Genomic DNA, 17,348 nt, shown 5'->3' on the forward strand with positions numbered 1-17,348 from the left:
TGACTTATACACTAAATCATGTGGTCTGTAATTGCCTTGGACAACGGAAATTATAGATGCAATATTATTCTTAATTAAAACTTAATACAAGTTATAGAAAAACACACGATGATTCTCGCAATTACTATTCAATCTTGTCTACAACCTTAATACAAGTTATAGAAAAATCTTCTCTGCTTCAAATACTTATTATACTTTAACAAAATGGTCTACCAGTTTCAATATTAATATAAATATCATCTCACAATTTAAGCGACATGATATGTGAGTATCCATGAACACAATTTCCAAATCTTTCTTGTGCAGAAGCATTACAGGCTCCGGCCACAACGATGACAAGTTGTAGAAGCAGGTGGGGAAACTTTTGGTGGCTTGGCCTTCTGCATATTGGGTAAATCCACTTCCAAAACATCATGCAGCACCTTTGACCCTTCTTCCAACTCTTCCAAACTGAAAATTACACCACCGAATATCAGTTTACATATGAAAACCAAATAACTTTACAAGTTTACTGAAATTTGGAGCATACAATTCAGAATTTCAGCCCCAGATCAGCAATAATCAAAGGACAAGATATTAATGAATATATATAAGCAAAATAAATTGTGGTTTGTCAAAAGTTTTTGATTGACAAACTGGTAATATGATTTGAGTGAAAAAAGAAAAACACTCCACCTTATGATTTTAGAAAATGACATGGAACTTTATTGAATGTTGATACCTTATGGAGAGTGGAGGAGTTAAGCGGACTATGGTGTCATGGGTGGGCTTAGCAAGGACTCCTCTCTCCTTCATCTTTAGACAGATGTCATATGCAGAAACAGGAGACAAAGCCTTGCTGTCAAACTCCACAGCATTGAACAGGCCTCTTCCTCGAACTTCGTTGATGTAGTTGGGAAATTGCTGCTGAATTTTAAGCAGCCGATGCCTAAACTCCTCGCCTAAATGCGCAGATCTGTGAAAAGAAAAGAAGCAAATAAGAAGTCTCTGTTTCAGTTCTTTAGAGGGAAAACAAAATCGAAAATAAAAATACATGAATTCAAGTTTCCAGCTTTCATAATATAGAAAATTTTTCTTATATTAAGAATAATCTACTGTAAAATTCTGTCTTCAAGAGTCACACTATGATGATTGATTAGACTCAAGGGTCTTCCAATACTAACTAAAGAATAAAGATGAAAAGGCAAAAAGAAAAAAAGAAAAAAGGTGAAAGGATAATGCTGAGGATATCTGAGAGTTATGTGCCAAACTATGCCACCTATGACATGCACTCTAATCAAGGACTATTTTATGGATCCAAGTTACTTGGATGTGTTTTTGTGAAGATTAGTCGGGTTAAAAATTCAAACCCCACATGGGAATTCAGCTGAATTAACATCAAAATTTATTTTACTGTGATATACGACCAGCAGTACTGCTAAGATTATCCACCATTCTAACAAATTCCAACTATTCAGAAAAATTAATATAATAAGACCAAAATTTTATCTCCAGCTAATTATATTGTTTTCCAAATGTAGTTTCACGTAATACTGACACAAGATGTTAAGCAATGGATTTTCAGTACCTATCAGCAAGTTTCTCATCTTTGATAACATCTAGTGAGGCGATAGCCACTGCACTGGCCAGAGGATTTCCACCAAAGGTGCTGAGAACAATAAAAAAGTTAGAAACACGATATTAAACGCTGTAATTACAAATTGAAAGCAGTAGTTATAAATGCAAACCTTCCATGCTCGCCAGGTCTAATACAAAGCATTACATCTTTGCCTGCAAGAACTGCACTCACAGGTATGACTCCACCACCCAATGCTTTTCCTAGTATCTGAATAAAGGAACCGTTAAAGACGCTATTAACTATTTCAAAGAATATTTAAGAAGCCCATAAACTGTTTTGAAACTAATATAGAATAGGACACAATATTTAGTAGCACAACTATGAGAAACAGTGTAGGAAAGCACATATCATCATTGAAATGGCTTTGACAAAATCGCTGGCAAATTAGCTTAACTTTCCGGTTTCAGCAAAAATTATTTTTCATGTGATGTTCCATATTTCCAAATAACATTCTCTAAGGAATAACAAAAATTATGTCTTGTTTATTCTTAGTACTTATGGTACTTGATTTCACAATAAGCAGTAAAAGCTACAGCATATATATGGATGCCAACAATAACATATAGGGACTATTATTTTTATAGTCTAAGAATGTGATAGAAAACATGTTCCCATCTGTTCCAGAGAGAGTTTTTGAACCAAATATGTGGTCTTCATACTGTAATAATCATCCTGATAATTATCTTTATTCACAACACATGGACTAATTTGATTAATAAATCCAGTTGCAGGAAAATGTTTCTGTTATCATAATGCAATTCAGGTCCCAACAGATTTTGATAAAATAACTCTGATGTTCCTAATGGCTAAAATAATCATGTAAGTTGCATGTCCCTGCCAGCATCTCCATTATTCCTGGCTACAATTCCAGAATAAAATACTAACTTTGTGATCAACCATCTTAAACTTACTTGAACCGTCATAAATCAAGCTATAGTTGCAACCACGAAATTAATATTGAAAGGAAGAAAAAATTGTTTCATGATCACATCCAACGATTGAAAACCCCTGAAAAATAAAGGACCTTACCAACACATCTGGATGAACTTCTTCCCAATCACAAGCCAGCATTCTACCAGACCTTGCTAAGCCACTTTGTATTTCATCAGCAATCATTAAAACATTATACTTAGTGCAAAGATCTCTAACAGCTTTTAGATAACCATCTGGAGGAATTATAACCTAACCAAAAAAAATTGTTCCAAACAATATAAGGAAATTTAAACATTTACAGAAAAATGTTAAATCTAAGAAGCAGGACAAGCAACTCCTGCCATCCCCTACCATACAAAGAGAGACAAAAGAAATAATAAAGATGAGAAAAGAAAAAGAATCTATTTATCCACTATATTGGAAAAAAGATGATAATGCTACCTAAGTGATATATATGAGGAGAAAAGAAATTTAACATTTGTGTTCCTGTCCAGAACAAATTTAACTTCTAATTTTTTTCCTGAAAAAGGTTATATAAAGTAATTAAATGGGACAAAACCTGATCCCATTCAAGAATGATACATGCTTTAGATATGCATGGTATTAGATGCATTCATCACATGTTTCCTGCAGAGACAGGCTGCTCCATACATGGTTGCATTAATATTTTCTTATGACTCTTTAATTAGCTCCTTTATTACAAGGAAATCTGGTATATCCCAGAGACAGCTGAGCAGTCAGCAGGCTCTTTTAGAAGATTTAATAAACCTGAAATTGGGGCAAAATTAGTCAATAACACATACCCCAGCCTCTCCTTGAATTGGTTCAAAAAGAAATCCAGCTATTCGATCTCCACTTTCTGCAAACAACAACAAAACTAGTAAGTTCCAATGCCATAGCTCTCCATATGAACTAATGTTCACACAGATAGGCTTCTTAAGCCAACTCCAAATATATAAATAGAGAGAGAGAGAGAGAGAGAGAATATGGCATATTAACACCTTTAAAGATTTTCTCAAGAGCAACTGCATCACCAAAATCAACTTTGAGATTGCCAGGTAACAATGGCCCAAAACCATGAGTAGCCTCATTGTCACAGCTCATAGAAACCACAGCCAATGTACGGCCATGGAAGCATCCACAACAAGAAACAATAATAGCCTGCATATATCAATCAGTCTGAGTAAAGAACTGAAACAATATACTTTAACTGTACATATTCCTCCAGAACATAAATATACAGAACAAATTAAGATTAGTTGAACAACAATAATAAGTCTTGAATATCAAAATTTTGAAGTCAATAAGTGAAAATTTACAATAAAAAGAAATAAAAGAGCATTTATTCCAAATAGAAGTAAATAAACACAGAAATGCAACTCACTGGTCATCTCTAAGAGGTCACACCTAATACCAACTAAGGCTATCAAAGTAGGTAATATTTTAGATTGATCTCCAAATTTCCAATTTTTCCTTAACCAGCCTAAACAAGTCCATATTCAAATGTTAGTAACAAGGAATGCCCAGACAAAAAGCATGAAGAAGTAAATGTATTTTCAGAATTTTATCACATAAATAATTAGTACAAGATACCCTAATCATGTTTGATAAAGACCGATGACAGCAGCACTGAGGAAAATTTCATTCCACATTAAAGGTTTCAACAAGATAAGTCAGGTCATGAAGTTGTCCTAGGCATAACAAATTCCTCACAATTCCACTCTGTTCCACATGTAGGACATACAGTCAGATAAGTTTCATTAATTTTTAAGCATCATTACTTCAAATTCAAAAAACCCATCACCTCCATGGACAAAGGAAGATTCTTGCAATTCTATGGCATTAACTGGACCTTATTCACAGAATACCTAGAGAGCAGAACCTAGAGTTAAGCTGAAGAAGGTGAAGTAAAAATTATGATTCTATCATTTACAGATCTACTGTAAAGATTAACATTCAAGCCTTCTCCAAGCTAAGCTTCTCATTCCTTGTTTTCTCATGTATAGCACCATACCACACATATAAGACTAGCCATTAAACTGTATTATTTAAGTTCTATGAACCAAAAAACAATCAAGTAATGCCAAAGGACAAAAGTCAATAACCAAATTCATTACACATTCCACCTCATCTTTGGGAATCTTTTTCCTCTCATAACCCCACTTCCTGGCCAACTTCAGAGCTGTTTCCACTCCTTCAGCACCAGTGTTCATAGGTAGCACCATATCGAAGCCAAACATACTTGTTAGACGCTCTGCAAATACTGGAAATTTATCATTATAGAAGGCTCTAGAACTGAGTGTAAGCCTATTTGCCTGTTCTTGAAATGCTTTCAAGATCTTTGGATGACAATGTCCCTACAGAAGGAAATTACAAGTTGAATATTAAGGTCAATGTCAGATTGAAAGTCTGGCAGAGAACAGACCTCTCCACTTTATTTTAGTATATACAAAAACAAAGCTGTAAGTGAGAAAAAAAAAAAAACAGTTAAAATACTTTATTTTTTTAATTTTCTTTTAACAGATAAATCATCTACTATATCCATACTTTTGGGAAGAATCACAATATCCAAAGTGGAAAATACATTTTTTTGATTGCTGATAGTTACCTACAAAACATAATATCACCGCAGTTAATACCTGATTAACTGCAGAGTAAGCAGATAGAAAATCCAAATATTTGTTGCCTTCTGGATCCCATATGGATGATCCTTTTGCCTGAGAGAATACGATTGGAACTGGGTGGTAACTACATTTTTTAAACCAAGTGGCTTTAGTTATGATATGAGCAATAAGAATATAGCATCAAATAACCCATCACATGTTTTCATCCAAGAAACCAAAATGAACCACACCGCGCGCCCCCACCACCACCACCCCCCCCCCCCCCCCCCCCCCCCAAAAAAAAAAAAACACACACACACAAAGAATGATGCGCCAATTCAGCTTCCATCTTTGCCAAAAATCTCCTTTTACAAGGGAATCGATGTCTTTATGAACAAAAAATATGATGTATAAAAAGCTCAAACAATGAATTGGGGATTGAGATATGGACAATATGTATTACATATATGCGTATAAATATCATAAATTAATGATGAGTTGCTTTCAACAAATGATCTAGGAACCCATGCATACTTCGTTTAATTAAGCTCCTAGAATATTAAGCATGTCAAATATGAAAAACAAATGAAAAGGAAACAAAGGAGATTTGTTGAGCGAGAAACTGACTTGTGGGCACTGCGTTCATATTCCAAGTTGATGAGCTGTTGAGAAGCGGAAGGAGTTGCGCTTTCAGGCAGAATACCATAACTCCTGCAAAGTTTGTTCATTAAAACCTGAAATCCTCTCCTTGTTGTGGCCATCATTCATAACCAAATGTAAAAAGTTCAGTTATTTCAATTCTCTCTTCCTGGGAAAGAAGAGCAATGACATTGATTGAGTTATATCCTTTTTGTACTCAAAGGTGACCCGTGACGCGTCATTCCAATCCCATCCCCGATATCCCACCCACCAACTCAGTACACCGCTGGCCATTCTCATCATAACGCCCAATTGTTTACTGACACCTGCACCTCACTAAATTGGGTACAAATTTTTACTGTCCATATTTCAAAACTACCCCTCAGGTTAAGCTAATTTACACCTTCATGATCTTTACTTTGAAAATCATCATATTTGGTTATTGGATTTACGAGTAATTTACTTTTCCCACCCTAGGCTTAGTTTGCAAACACTTTTCAATCATTCAATCCATAAATCACACTTTTTTACATTAATAGTTTTATTAATTCAAAATTAACGTAAAAAAGTAAATTAATTATCTTAACTACTACTAAATCGCACATGTCTGATATGATTTCAGTTATCATTATAATCATAATTTGCATCTTCTTTCTCATCCACTCGTCATCCCACCCCTTAATAGGAAGACCTAAATCAATTAATATCTCACTACATATTCTAAACAACCAAGAAATTTTATCACCAAAACAATCAAACAGAACATCCATTCCACCTCCCTCATCTTCCTCGCAAATAGAGATCATAGACATGGCGTGTTGTTTCATTCAACTTTTAGGTGATAATGGCAGTCAATGCCTCTGCTGCCTTCTCTTCATCTGTCGCATCCACAACGTTGTGCCAACAATTTTCCTGTCCTCTTTTTGATGTTCATGAAATAGTATGATTTCTAACTTATGAAGTCGATTTAGTACCATTGCAGGAAATAGTGTGGATGTCCTTGTTTCAGAGGGAAAAAAGTGGCATATTATCCCCTAAATCACATGGCAACTGAGAGCTCTATGAAGACGGTGGAAGGCAGTGGAGCTAGAAGAAATTGGCCCTCTTAGAAACTTCTGCAAACAGTGGTTCCCAATTGAATAATATGGCAGCAAGAGGAATTAGGATTGATATTAAGTGGTCATTTGCTGCCATCGGAGACCTCTTAGCCAAACAGGACAAATTGAGGATTGACACATTGGTAACATGGTATTCACAACACAATAGAACATAAAAGGACATTTTGTTATTGAATTGGAAACGATTTGAAATTTAGACAATCAGAACGAATAAGAGGGGGAAACAAGAAAGAAAGAAAGAAAGAAAGAAATGGTAAATGAGAGAGGAAGAAGATGGTGAAAAGATGTTATCAAACCAAACCTTAGGTTTGAAAATGCAAATCGGTATTGGATTTAAATATTGCCCTGATGGCAAATTTACTTTTATCTTATTACCCAAGTCTGACCCAACAAAAAATTTCGACAAGACTCTTTAAAATAATACAATACAAACACATAAATATTGAAGTCTACCTCTGCCTCAGCCTGGAATATACCCTCAAAAGAAAAAATTTTAAATTTACAAAAGTACAAAATCCTTCTGTTTAGCAATTGCAGAAATAAACATTCTCTTTTACAAACGCATGAAGAGGAAACTACATTTGGCAATAGTTAATGCACAATTAGTATTCGCGCAACTTTCAAATTATACATACAAAGAGTTTTTTATGAAGGAAAATCATAAAGGTTTATTATAGTAACAATGCAGTGAAGCATGCAGTCATTACATGGCTTGAAACCAACAATTTAAACACCTCCTGTAAATATACAAAAAGACCAAACAGAATGAAATGTGGTTCTTATCCAGAGCACCTTCCAAAATAAATCACAGGCATCATCATATAAACCCAACACTAGAAAAAGTGCAGCATCCGGTGGACGAAATAACACAAAGCTTTTGAAATGTTGAATACAACATATGAACTGCTCAACTATCTCACTACACAAGATGTACTTACTACTCTAAGCCAAGTCCTAGATTCAAAAGCTCTTGAAATTTAGAATAACATATGAACTACTCAACTATCTCACTGCACAAGATGCACTACTCACAATTCCAAGACTACATTTATTCTGCAAGGCTTTAAAAACAAGTAGACATCCTAAAACACAATGAAAGTAAGATCAGTTGATTTTTCACCTTAGATTGGTCCCCAACTGACCAGTCCCACATGGTTATAATCCAAAACATAAGTAGACATGGATCACTTCCACACCTGCAAAAGGGAATCACACAATGGAATAGACACTAACTAGATGCCACTGGTTAAACTGCTGCTGGGAAGCACCAATGGGAAAAATTAACTGTTGCAAATGACTGCAACATTTACTATATCCTGATAAGTCAACAGTACCATAGCCCAAATTTATGTAAAATGGAGTAACACGCTGAAGTTCTGCCCTACCGTAAGCGATCCTAATAGAGGAATGAAAGGACCAGCAAGCTCATGAATTGGCTAACCAAATTGATCAATAAATAAAAACAGATCACCACATGAAACAACACATTGTGATTGTACCAGACCAGTTTTTGCCATTAGATATGAGACAGTGAGACAACAATTTATGAAAATGGCATTGGCACAGTTGAATGAAGCTAGCATTAAACCAGTGCTCTGCAGCTCTGAGGCTTCTGGTCTGATAATTTAGACAAACACATTAGTAAATTTGATGAAGCTATACTGGAAGAATTGAACAAACACAGATACCATTGAAGATAGAAAGATTGAATGAAGCCAAGCTCAGATGAAGCTATACTGGTGTGCTAACTAATGAAATGTGCTTCGTATGCTATGACTAATATGGTCATAGCCAACCGGATCTAAATAGGAGGAATCTCAGTAAAAACAGAGGCCTTAAGGAGATTTCAAAAATAATTATCCAAAAAATTACAAATGCAGGACATGTTAAAATGCCAAGAATGTGGTAATTGAACTTTTTATACTGTTTCAAACCACTAAGCTTAATTGAGTTCTGATACTTAAAAAGAGCTCTAAGAGGAAGTGATAACCCGTCAAATAGGTCACAACTGGTGAATTCAAACTTCTTCTTTTGAATCCAATATAACTTCTACTTTTGATAGCAAAGTTCAAGTGAGTGTTTCAAAATTAAATATGAAAAAGGAAAAATTTTCAAATAGCTATGAAACCACATATTCATATTTTATTCCACATAAACCAAGAACTGGCAAATAAAATCAAATAAAGATCTTATGGGACAAGTTTTATGAGATAAATGAGAAGTGTAGTGCCAATAGATTTCAGTGACTGCAAAGAAGCTGAATTAATGTGAAATTGATGGCAATAAAAGCTCATAAGGGTATTTGTCGCAATTTAAACCCAGAAATCACATAGCAAGTTCATGAATTAATTGGTGCATCTATCTATTCATAAAACCAAGAACGCTGAAAGAGAATTAGAACAAAGAAATGGGTGGGAAAACTCAATGTTCCATAAAGATGTTGGAAATTTATTTAATTCCAGGGGATCATTCTCTTTCTTTAATGCTGCACAAGAGAGCAAGAAGAATATTGGGTGAAAGGATCAATTACTAAAAGCATCAGACTTTGTCTAGTTTATGGAAAAATATTATTTACGCAAGAAGCTGAGGGCAAGAGATTGAATGACCAGAAAATAGCACACAAATTTAATGAGTTTGACATTAAGGGTAAGAAAACATTTCCTTGAGAACACATCAAATTTACTGAGCATAACAATACTGGAAATATGATGGTCTCCCAACTACTCAAAGATAATGACTTATTATTAAGCAAGGATAGAAAGATCCTAAAAAGTTCTATGATTCCGCATGGGAAGAATAGATTAAGCAACAGAGAAGGAACCTAACTCCCATGGATATATTAAACCAGCAGCAAATCCTCCAGCATGATGTTGATAGGCACTCTTATGGAAGAAACAGGAATCCAGTTGAAGTAGCCTAGAATATGAAGTCCTCCCCAGATCAAACCTAAGGGAACTATGGGTGCAAATAAATTTTACGGAGAATTCCAACCTTCTAACTATTCACCTTCAGATAACAAGTTTCTTCAAAACTCATGTGGCCATTACAAATGCCTGAATCAAGTTTTCAGCTGAACGTTTCTGCTCAGGAGTACCAGAAATTAGAGCAACACGATCACCGCGGGAAGTTTTGGAATCAGAAATTTCTATCATTGCTCCTGATATCTGAAAGGAAACAAGCTAGTGTAAGGATGTCATCCTATCAAGCAGATTCTACAAGGAAAATATTAGCAAGGTCCCATGCCTAATCAGAACTGAAGAAGAGAAATTGGAGATTAATCAATGACTACAACTAATGAGGATTAGTCTAGAACAAACCAAACCAAAGACAACATATATAGTTCTTTTGAGTTTCATTTTTTCCACACACTAATAAATTTTATGTCAAGTTTGATTAGTTTGCCACTCAGCTAAATAGCCTCTGAAACAAATTATGTGAAAAAGTGATTAACCTCATCTTGACAGTGCAAGAGTGCAAGACAGAGAGAGAGAGAGAGAGAGAGAAATGAATCAACCTTCCGAATGTTGGCTAAATTGGCCCCTCCTTTGCCCATCACTTTACCGACTGCATTAGCAGGGACCAATATCTCAAGAGCTGAGGTAGGAGGCACCCTGAATAAATGCACGATATTACAAAGTGATGTTAATGGAAGGTCTACAAGACAGAAGAAACATTTATATGCACAACGTACTAACCCTCCATAAAGCTTGGATGAAAACGAGGACATAGATCTGTATGTACTGTCACCAATCTATAAAAAATAATCAAATTAACATAAAATCAATGATAACAGAATGGAAATTTCAAATTTCAAAACATAATTGAAAATTAATGAGCAGAACACTAAAATCCACCAAGAAAATAAAAAAAGATAAAACCATAATCTATTTTTTTTAGTACAATTCAAAAGCGTACTTACACATTACATGAAATTAACCTAAAGGCCAAAAAAGAAAGAAAAAGGCTGTCCGGAGATAAATACTTTTGATCCAGGAAGGGACCCGCACAAGCAGACTGACAAATCATCTGAATGACTTCACTCTCATGGTAATTAATAACTAAATAATTTTCATTTAATCATTCTTCGAATCAATCCACCATGAATGAAAGCAAAGAACCAGCATAAATATACAACTGCCGCAGAATTCACCAGATGTGACATTTTTTAGATTAATAAATGAGATTATTGCAATCTTTGAAAACCTGATTAAGAGGATGCAAAAACCAAAAGTTGCTGACCACAAAACATGATTTAAAGGAGTCACAGACAGACACCACAAAAAAATTTATAAGGTTTTTTCAATCTTAAGAGTATTCAGCCCCAAGGCCAAGAAGAGCATCAAATAATCTAATTTAAACATAGGAAGGAAACCAAAGTAATCGACAACAAAAAAATGCAGATGATGGAATAACTCATAAGCCAAACAATGACATACCGGCAATGATCCATATCCATAGAGGCTGCTAGAGGAAATCATGCCTAGGCCGCTTCCAGTGTCAGCCCTCTGATCATAACCCAACTGAGTGACTGGGGGAACAGATGACAAAAGGGGTGGCACAGAAAGCCCCGTGCCACCTGAGTACATAGAATCAGAGCCAAGAGAAGGGTTGTGGGCAGCATCCCTATCTTTCAAGACATCATCCCGAAGTCTTAAAACAATCTGAACAAGAGCATCTCTCACACTACTAACTTCTCCAACCACCTAAGTGCGGACACACAGAAAACAATGTAGCAAATAGAAGAAAAAACAGAAGATAGAACTTAAAAGAAAAGGATAAACAAAATTATAAAACAGACCTCTACAAGCTCATCGTTGACCTCAGCACATTTAGGTTTTTCCCCTTTAGAAATACGGACATCAGCTCTGGTCCTCTTCCGGATTTCATTTATAATTGAACCACTCTTTCCAATTATACAGCCAATAACTTTTGAAGAAACAAGGAGTCGGATAGTAACAGTATCATCATCTTCATCATTTATTTTTGCTTGCAGCAGGAGAACAGCTTCAACAGCCATGGATTTTAAATCATCGGGTGACTGCCAAATAGTAGACGTAACAGATGATCTATAAAAGTTAGAAAACTCATACCATGCACATCAATGGTCAAAAAAATCCAAATGTTCATAATAGATGCCAAATTAAGATAGTTTCTTCTGACTAGGCATCAACTCATTAAAAATTATGCTGGGGGTCTTCTTGGGTCCAAAATTTATATCATAAGCCATGAGATCGTCAAATATTTTTATATGACAACAGAAAGAGATAATCTTTTCCTCTGTCTCTCTGTGCTTGTATATACATATATTGGCAAAAAACTGAAAGAGGAAAATGCTACAGTGGACAAGGTCTACACCAAGACACAAAAGCCTCCCTCCAAAAGGGCAAGGATCTATTAGAAAGAAAAAAGAAAACTGAAAAGAACATATTGTATAAATCATCAAAACAGCCATATCCAAAAAATAAAAAAGAAAATGAACAGAAAAATTAAACCAAAAGTCCTTCCCAATTTAACTGCATAAATAAAAATATATGTATATACATGTAAAATAATTTTTTTGGGAACCCAGGCCCATATAGAAGCAAAAACATAGACTCCATTCCTCAAGGATTAATATCCTTCAACTTCAATCTTCAAAGATACCATAATTTCTTTCTTGGAATGTTACCCAAAGTAGACCAAAAATTTTATTAATTCCCCATTCTCAAAAGCAAATATGTTGATCATAAGTAAAGAGTTGTAATAGCCCAGGCCAACCCATAAAATTTTAACTTATTTCCACAAAGTTCACAAACAACAAACAACAACCCAATGCAGAAAAAGATGGTTCTACCTTATTAAGTATGATTTGCATGAAAAGAATCTCAAAGTCTATATCTTCCAATTGTTTCTACAATCTACATCCGATAAATAGACTTGATGTCTAGCAAAGCTGTTACGGTAATTTCATGGTTTCCTAATCATTCAAGTTTCTATTACAATTAAGAAACCAACTCTAATTCAAAAGAGAAGAAAAGACTCTAGAATATATATAGTCACTTCCAGAAAGACAATCAATATAGCCCATCCACTTTTATTTCTAAAAAGAAACATCCTTGCATTTCCAACAAAAGAAGTTTTATAGATAAAGCAAAAAAGATATCCTTGGAAATAGTTTTCAAATGACTTATTTGATAGAGTAACTACTATGGACCCCTTGAGAGACATTTGAAATTTATGTTAACCCATTAATTTCATAATCCATTAAAAGCACCCCTCCCAAAAGATTTTTTTCATAATTTTAATATTTTACCAAAAATTCCCCTTTAAGAACATTTTTAATTATTAACAAAATAATAGGTACCAACATAATTAAAAGACTATCTAGGGGAAAAGGTTCTCCACATATAGACAACAAGAATAAGGTCAAGACAACTTGGAAGAATGAAAAACAAGTCTTTAATAACTGCCTCCCAACCATGGTGGAAGAAAGAGGTCACATTTCAACATGTGCAGACACTATCCAACCTAACAAACCTTTTCAATGAAAATCTGCAAAGCCATTCTGCAAGAAGCACCTTTTACTTTCCATATTTCCGTAACTAACACCACTTGTAATATTTCGCCTAGAAACTATGTCCCAACCAATATGATGAGAACCCTTTCCTATCTCTGTAGTCCAATAGGCGTGTTTCAAGACATGTATTTGAATGGGCTTCACATCTTAAATGAAATGTCCATTAGAAGCATATTCAAGGGTCTTGTAGGAATAAAACTAGTGCTACCGTGGAACAAATTAATAGACACATCATATATGATTGGAAAGTTCTTTCAATTTACTTTCTAAACACATTTCTAATGATTACATTTGGATTTCTCTAAAGGAAGTATGACCAATTCACCATATCAAGTCCGGATTAATTTGCTGATGAAGTTGCATGAGATCTGAAAATCCTGCCCAATTTTTGTTATTCGCATTGCCCCTCAGTATACTAATTAGTCTTACAAGCTAGAAGTGTAACCGAGCCAAGCTAAGCCGAGCAAGGTAATGTTTGGCTAGGTAACATTATGGCAAAGCTAGAGTTCAAGCTCGCCAAGCTAGTACATTCTCAACTCGAGATTGAAACAGCTAACTCAAAATCAACCCAAGTTTGGCTCTGAAAAATATGTTTAAGCCCTTTAACTTTCAAAAAAAATTAAATTTAAATCTCATTTTATCAATTAACCCTCAATTCAAAGTCGATGAGTACGATTTTAAGGGTGTAAGTGTAAGATTTGAAACTTTTAAAGGTTCATTTTAGTTTTACTCAAGTTGAGCTGCACTGCACAGGCCAACATCAAGCTTGAATGGGTCAAACTCTACTTGACAATAATCAATTCAAACCCAAATCAACACAAAACGAGCAGCTCGATTTACACACTTCTATATAACTAGGTCTAAAGGTCAAGACTAATTCAAGATTTGTACGAAAACAAAAATAGGGCACAAAATGTTACATTGTGATGGCATCTTATCATTAAAAAAGGTAAATTCAGGGCTGAATTTGAGTCAAGACGAAATCAAGTGTGGGCTAGCTGGAGTTCGGCTACAGTATCAAGTTGAGTTCAAGCTCAATTCGCATCAAACCAACGTCATTTTGATATGTATTGATCAAAATAACATCATTTTGACCGTTTCAAATCAAGTTTGCCTAGGCCAGTGAGCCTAGTGAGTTGAACATCCTCGAGCTTAAGCTTGCCTAGAAGCAGCTCGTTTCAAGCTCAATTAAGCAGAGCTAACAATTAAACTTGAACTAGTTCAGCTCGAATTCAGCCTTAGGCAAATATATCAACAACAAAAATTAATGAAAAACTTGTCCACCTTGTGCCTACTTTTAGTGCTAAATGAGTAAGTTCAAAACAAACCAGAAAATGATGAAAGAAGAAGCCATACCTCAACTGCAGTGACTGTAATGATACATTCATCACGATTGTCCTTAGTGTCATCAACCTCAATTTGAGCCCCACTACCCTGCCTTATACTTTTAATGGTACCTCCTCCCTTCCCAATAACGCGGCCAATCTTGTTAAAGGGACACAAGACTCTTATGACTAACTCCTCAGATCGAGAAGCACCACCAAGACCAGAAATTACAGGAAGGGTCGCTGAATATACAGGCCATGTATTCCCAGAATCAGCATAACCCTGAAGATCTGGTACATGTGTACTACCTAAGATAGAAGGTACGGATCTAGCAGGGAGGATAGGCTCTGCATTTGGATACAATCCACCTGGTGGATAAATAGGGACATCTGAAGGAATAATAATGCTTGGAGGGGCTTCTGCCACGGTTGTCTCAAGAGGAATCTCTTCCCTGGGAGAAAACTTGTACATGATTGCAGAAACTGCAAATAATGCTTTCTTCACTGCTTCTGATTCACCACTTATCTGGTTCAGACACAAAAATAACACTTTAAGCAACATCCACCAACAAAGAAACTACAAAATGAGATATAACAACCTAAGGCTTTAAATCTTAGATTAAAATGAAAAGACTTCCACCATAATGCAGAAATTCAGAAGAGGTTTAAATCTCTCAAGCACTAACCAGGACAAAATTGTCAAAATCCATGGCGCATGAATGAGACGGGTCAGTAGCATCCTTGGCAGTAACTTTAATGCTGGTCCTTGTTTTACTCCTCAATTTCTTTATTGTCATCCCTGCCTTCCCAATGATATTGGCTGACTGGCTAGATGGAACAAGTATTCGACATTCCTCCGTATCTTTCCTTTTCTTATCATTATCAGGGGCATTAGCCAGTGCATTAGCAATTGCAGCATGAACTCTGAGAAGAGCATCTTGGGCAGAACACAAAGGCTGTTTATCATTGAACTCATCATCAACTTCAACATCTTCCTTATCCTTAACATGGCAATAAATTAGTATCACCCTATCCTTAGCACCCTGAAACGGGTCCACAACCTTGACCCTTGCCTTTGTTTCTTGCCTTATTGAATTTATAACTTTACCACTTTTACCAATAACGCTTCCAATGACAACATCTGGGCAAAGTATTCTATAGACAACCAAATCATCACTACCCTTTTCATCTTTATCATTTGGGCGTCTCCTCTGATTCTTACCATCCTCATCATAATCTCTCCGGGGACGATATCGCTTCCCGCTCTCACCCATTACTATTTATTCTATTAATTCAATACAAATCACTTCCTGTAATTAAGAGAAAAGAGTTCCAAAATCCAATCAAAAAGTAACAACCTTCCAAAAGATGTAATTAAATTCATAAACAATATCACAAAATAAGGAAGCAATATTTCAAACACACAAAAAAAGATTAGAAAAAATCAAATACAACGCTTAATTAATTGATAACTTATACGTTCATCAAACCAAACCCAAGCATGAAGACAAGAATAATGTGAAAGATGAAAAGTAAAGGCATAGGCATACCTGTCAGAGTGAATAAGAACAGAAAAACCCTAAGGAAGGAGAGAGAATGGAGCAGAGGGAAGTTTGTTCACAACGGAGAGCAATTTGTAACCGGATGTTTGCCATGCGCCTAGGGTTTTTTAAATTTATTTGAGCAAAATTACTGCTTCCCGCCCAATGTTTGATAAAAGGACTGATTTATCCATAAGTTTGAAAAACCATTTTCACACCTTTATGTTAATTTTTTTATAAAAAATCTGTTTATTTTTTTAATTATTAAAAAACAGAAAAATCTTAATATAAAAAATATATTATCCAAAAACTTTGTTAAATATATTTTATACTAATTTATATTAATTTAAATTAAAAATAATAAAAATTCAATTCAATTATTATAAATGAAATTTATTATCACCAATATCAAGAATTGTATCGATTTAATGCGTTTTTTGTGATTACAACTTAAGCGACAACAATTAATTTTTAAATCTACTTAGAGTCAAATGAAAATTGGAAGAAACAAATTTAAGAATTAAAATATAGTTTATTTGTATGATTAACATCGTAAGTGATATTAACTTTATTATAATAATTAACTGGATAATATAAATATTTTTTAACTATTATAAAATGAGTAATATTATATATATATATTTTAAATATATAAAATAGATACATAAATTATGTGTTATCATATCATTCAATATTATTTTATTTTAATTTAAAATTATTTAATTATATGATAATATATTATTTATATATTTATTTAAAATATATACACATAATTTTATTATTTTAAAATTAATAGTTAACTTCGATAAATATGTAAAAAATTAATTTTGACAAATCTAAAAGGTAAAAATTTCTTTCAACAAACCTTGGTGGGACATAGTTATTCGGCCATTTATTTACAACTGATTTCATTTCTCAATATAAATAAATATAATAATTATTTCTATTTATATTCAAAAATATTATATGTAATATATACTTGTAATAATATGTTCATTTTTCAATAGAAAAATTA

General features: G+C 34.3%; 2 protein-coding genes across 4 annotated transcripts; both read right to left on the bottom strand.

The window, feature by feature from the left end:
* Window positions 1-50: 50 nt before the first annotated feature.
* On the bottom strand, window positions 51-6,024 carry LOC123192314 (ornithine aminotransferase, mitochondrial). Of its 2 annotated transcripts, none has more exons than XM_044604816.1 (10): window positions 5,782-6,024; window positions 5,191-5,299; window positions 4,678-4,908; window positions 3,553-3,712; window positions 3,355-3,410; window positions 2,648-2,800; window positions 1,728-1,825; window positions 1,568-1,648; window positions 722-955; window positions 51-450 (listed from the first exon to the last, which is right to left on the bottom strand). In XM_044604816.1, exons 1-10 carry the CDS (start codon window positions 5,916-5,918, stop codon window positions 312-314), a joined length of 1,398 nt encoding a protein of 465 aa, XP_044460751.1. In that variant the 5' UTR covers window positions 5,919-6,024; the 3' UTR covers window positions 51-311. The 2 variants fall into 2 exon arrangements, with proteins under 2 accessions (XP_044460751.1, XP_044460750.1); XM_044604815.1 differs by having other exon boundaries at window positions 4,669-4,908.
* Window positions 6,025-7,491: 1,467 nt separating this feature from the next.
* LOC123192313 (KH domain-containing protein At4g18375-like) lies at window positions 7,492-16,450 on the bottom strand. 2 transcript variants are annotated; one of them, XM_044604814.1, is made up of 8 exons: window positions 16,343-16,450; window positions 15,479-16,102; window positions 14,824-15,318; window positions 11,710-11,949; window positions 11,348-11,614; window positions 10,607-10,662; window positions 10,426-10,522; window positions 7,492-7,648 (listed from the first exon to the last, which is right to left on the bottom strand). In XM_044604814.1, exons 2-8 carry the CDS (start codon window positions 16,064-16,066, stop codon window positions 7,583-7,585), a joined length of 1,809 nt encoding a protein of 602 aa, XP_044460749.1. In that variant the 5' UTR covers window positions 16,067-16,102; window positions 16,343-16,450; the 3' UTR covers window positions 7,492-7,582. The 2 variants fall into 2 exon arrangements, with proteins under 2 accessions (XP_044460749.1, XP_044460748.1); XM_044604813.1 differs by lacking the exon at window positions 7,492-7,648 and adding an exon at window positions 9,525-10,075.
* Window positions 16,451-17,348: the final 898 nt, after the last annotated feature.

Source organism: Mangifera indica, chromosome 12 (genome assembly GCF_011075055.1).
Source record: "Mangifera indica cultivar Alphonso chromosome 12, CATAS_Mindica_2.1, whole genome shotgun sequence".
NCBI classification, from domain to species: Eukaryota; Viridiplantae; Streptophyta; class Magnoliopsida; order Sapindales; family Anacardiaceae; genus Mangifera; species Mangifera indica.

Bases quoted from the DNA above. Each gene is read 5' to 3' on its own strand.
- LOC123192314 (XM_044604815.1), bottom strand. From the start codon at position 5,918: ATGATGGCCACAACAAGGAGAGGATTTCAGGTTTTAATGAACAAACTT. The intron at 3,411-3,552 runs GTGTTAATATGC...TGTTGTTTGCAG, and splicing joins TCTTGAGAAAATCTTTAAAG to AAAGTGGAGATCGAATAGCT. The intron at 1,649-1,727 runs GTTTGCATTTAT...TATTGTTCTCAG, and splicing joins AGACCTGGCGAGCATGGAAG to CACCTTTGGTGGAAATCCTC.
- LOC123192313 (XM_044604813.1), bottom strand. From the start codon at position 16,066: ATGGGTGAGAGCGGGAAGCGATATCGTCCCCGGAGAGATTATGATGAG. The intron at 11,950-14,823 runs GTATGGCTTCTT...ACTATTTGGCAG, and splicing joins TTACAGTCACTGCAGTTGAG to TCACCCGATGATTTAAAATC. The intron at 10,523-10,606 runs GTTAGTACGTTG...GCATTTATTCAG, and splicing joins TCATCCAAGCTTTATGGAGG to GGTGCCTCCTACCTCAGCTC.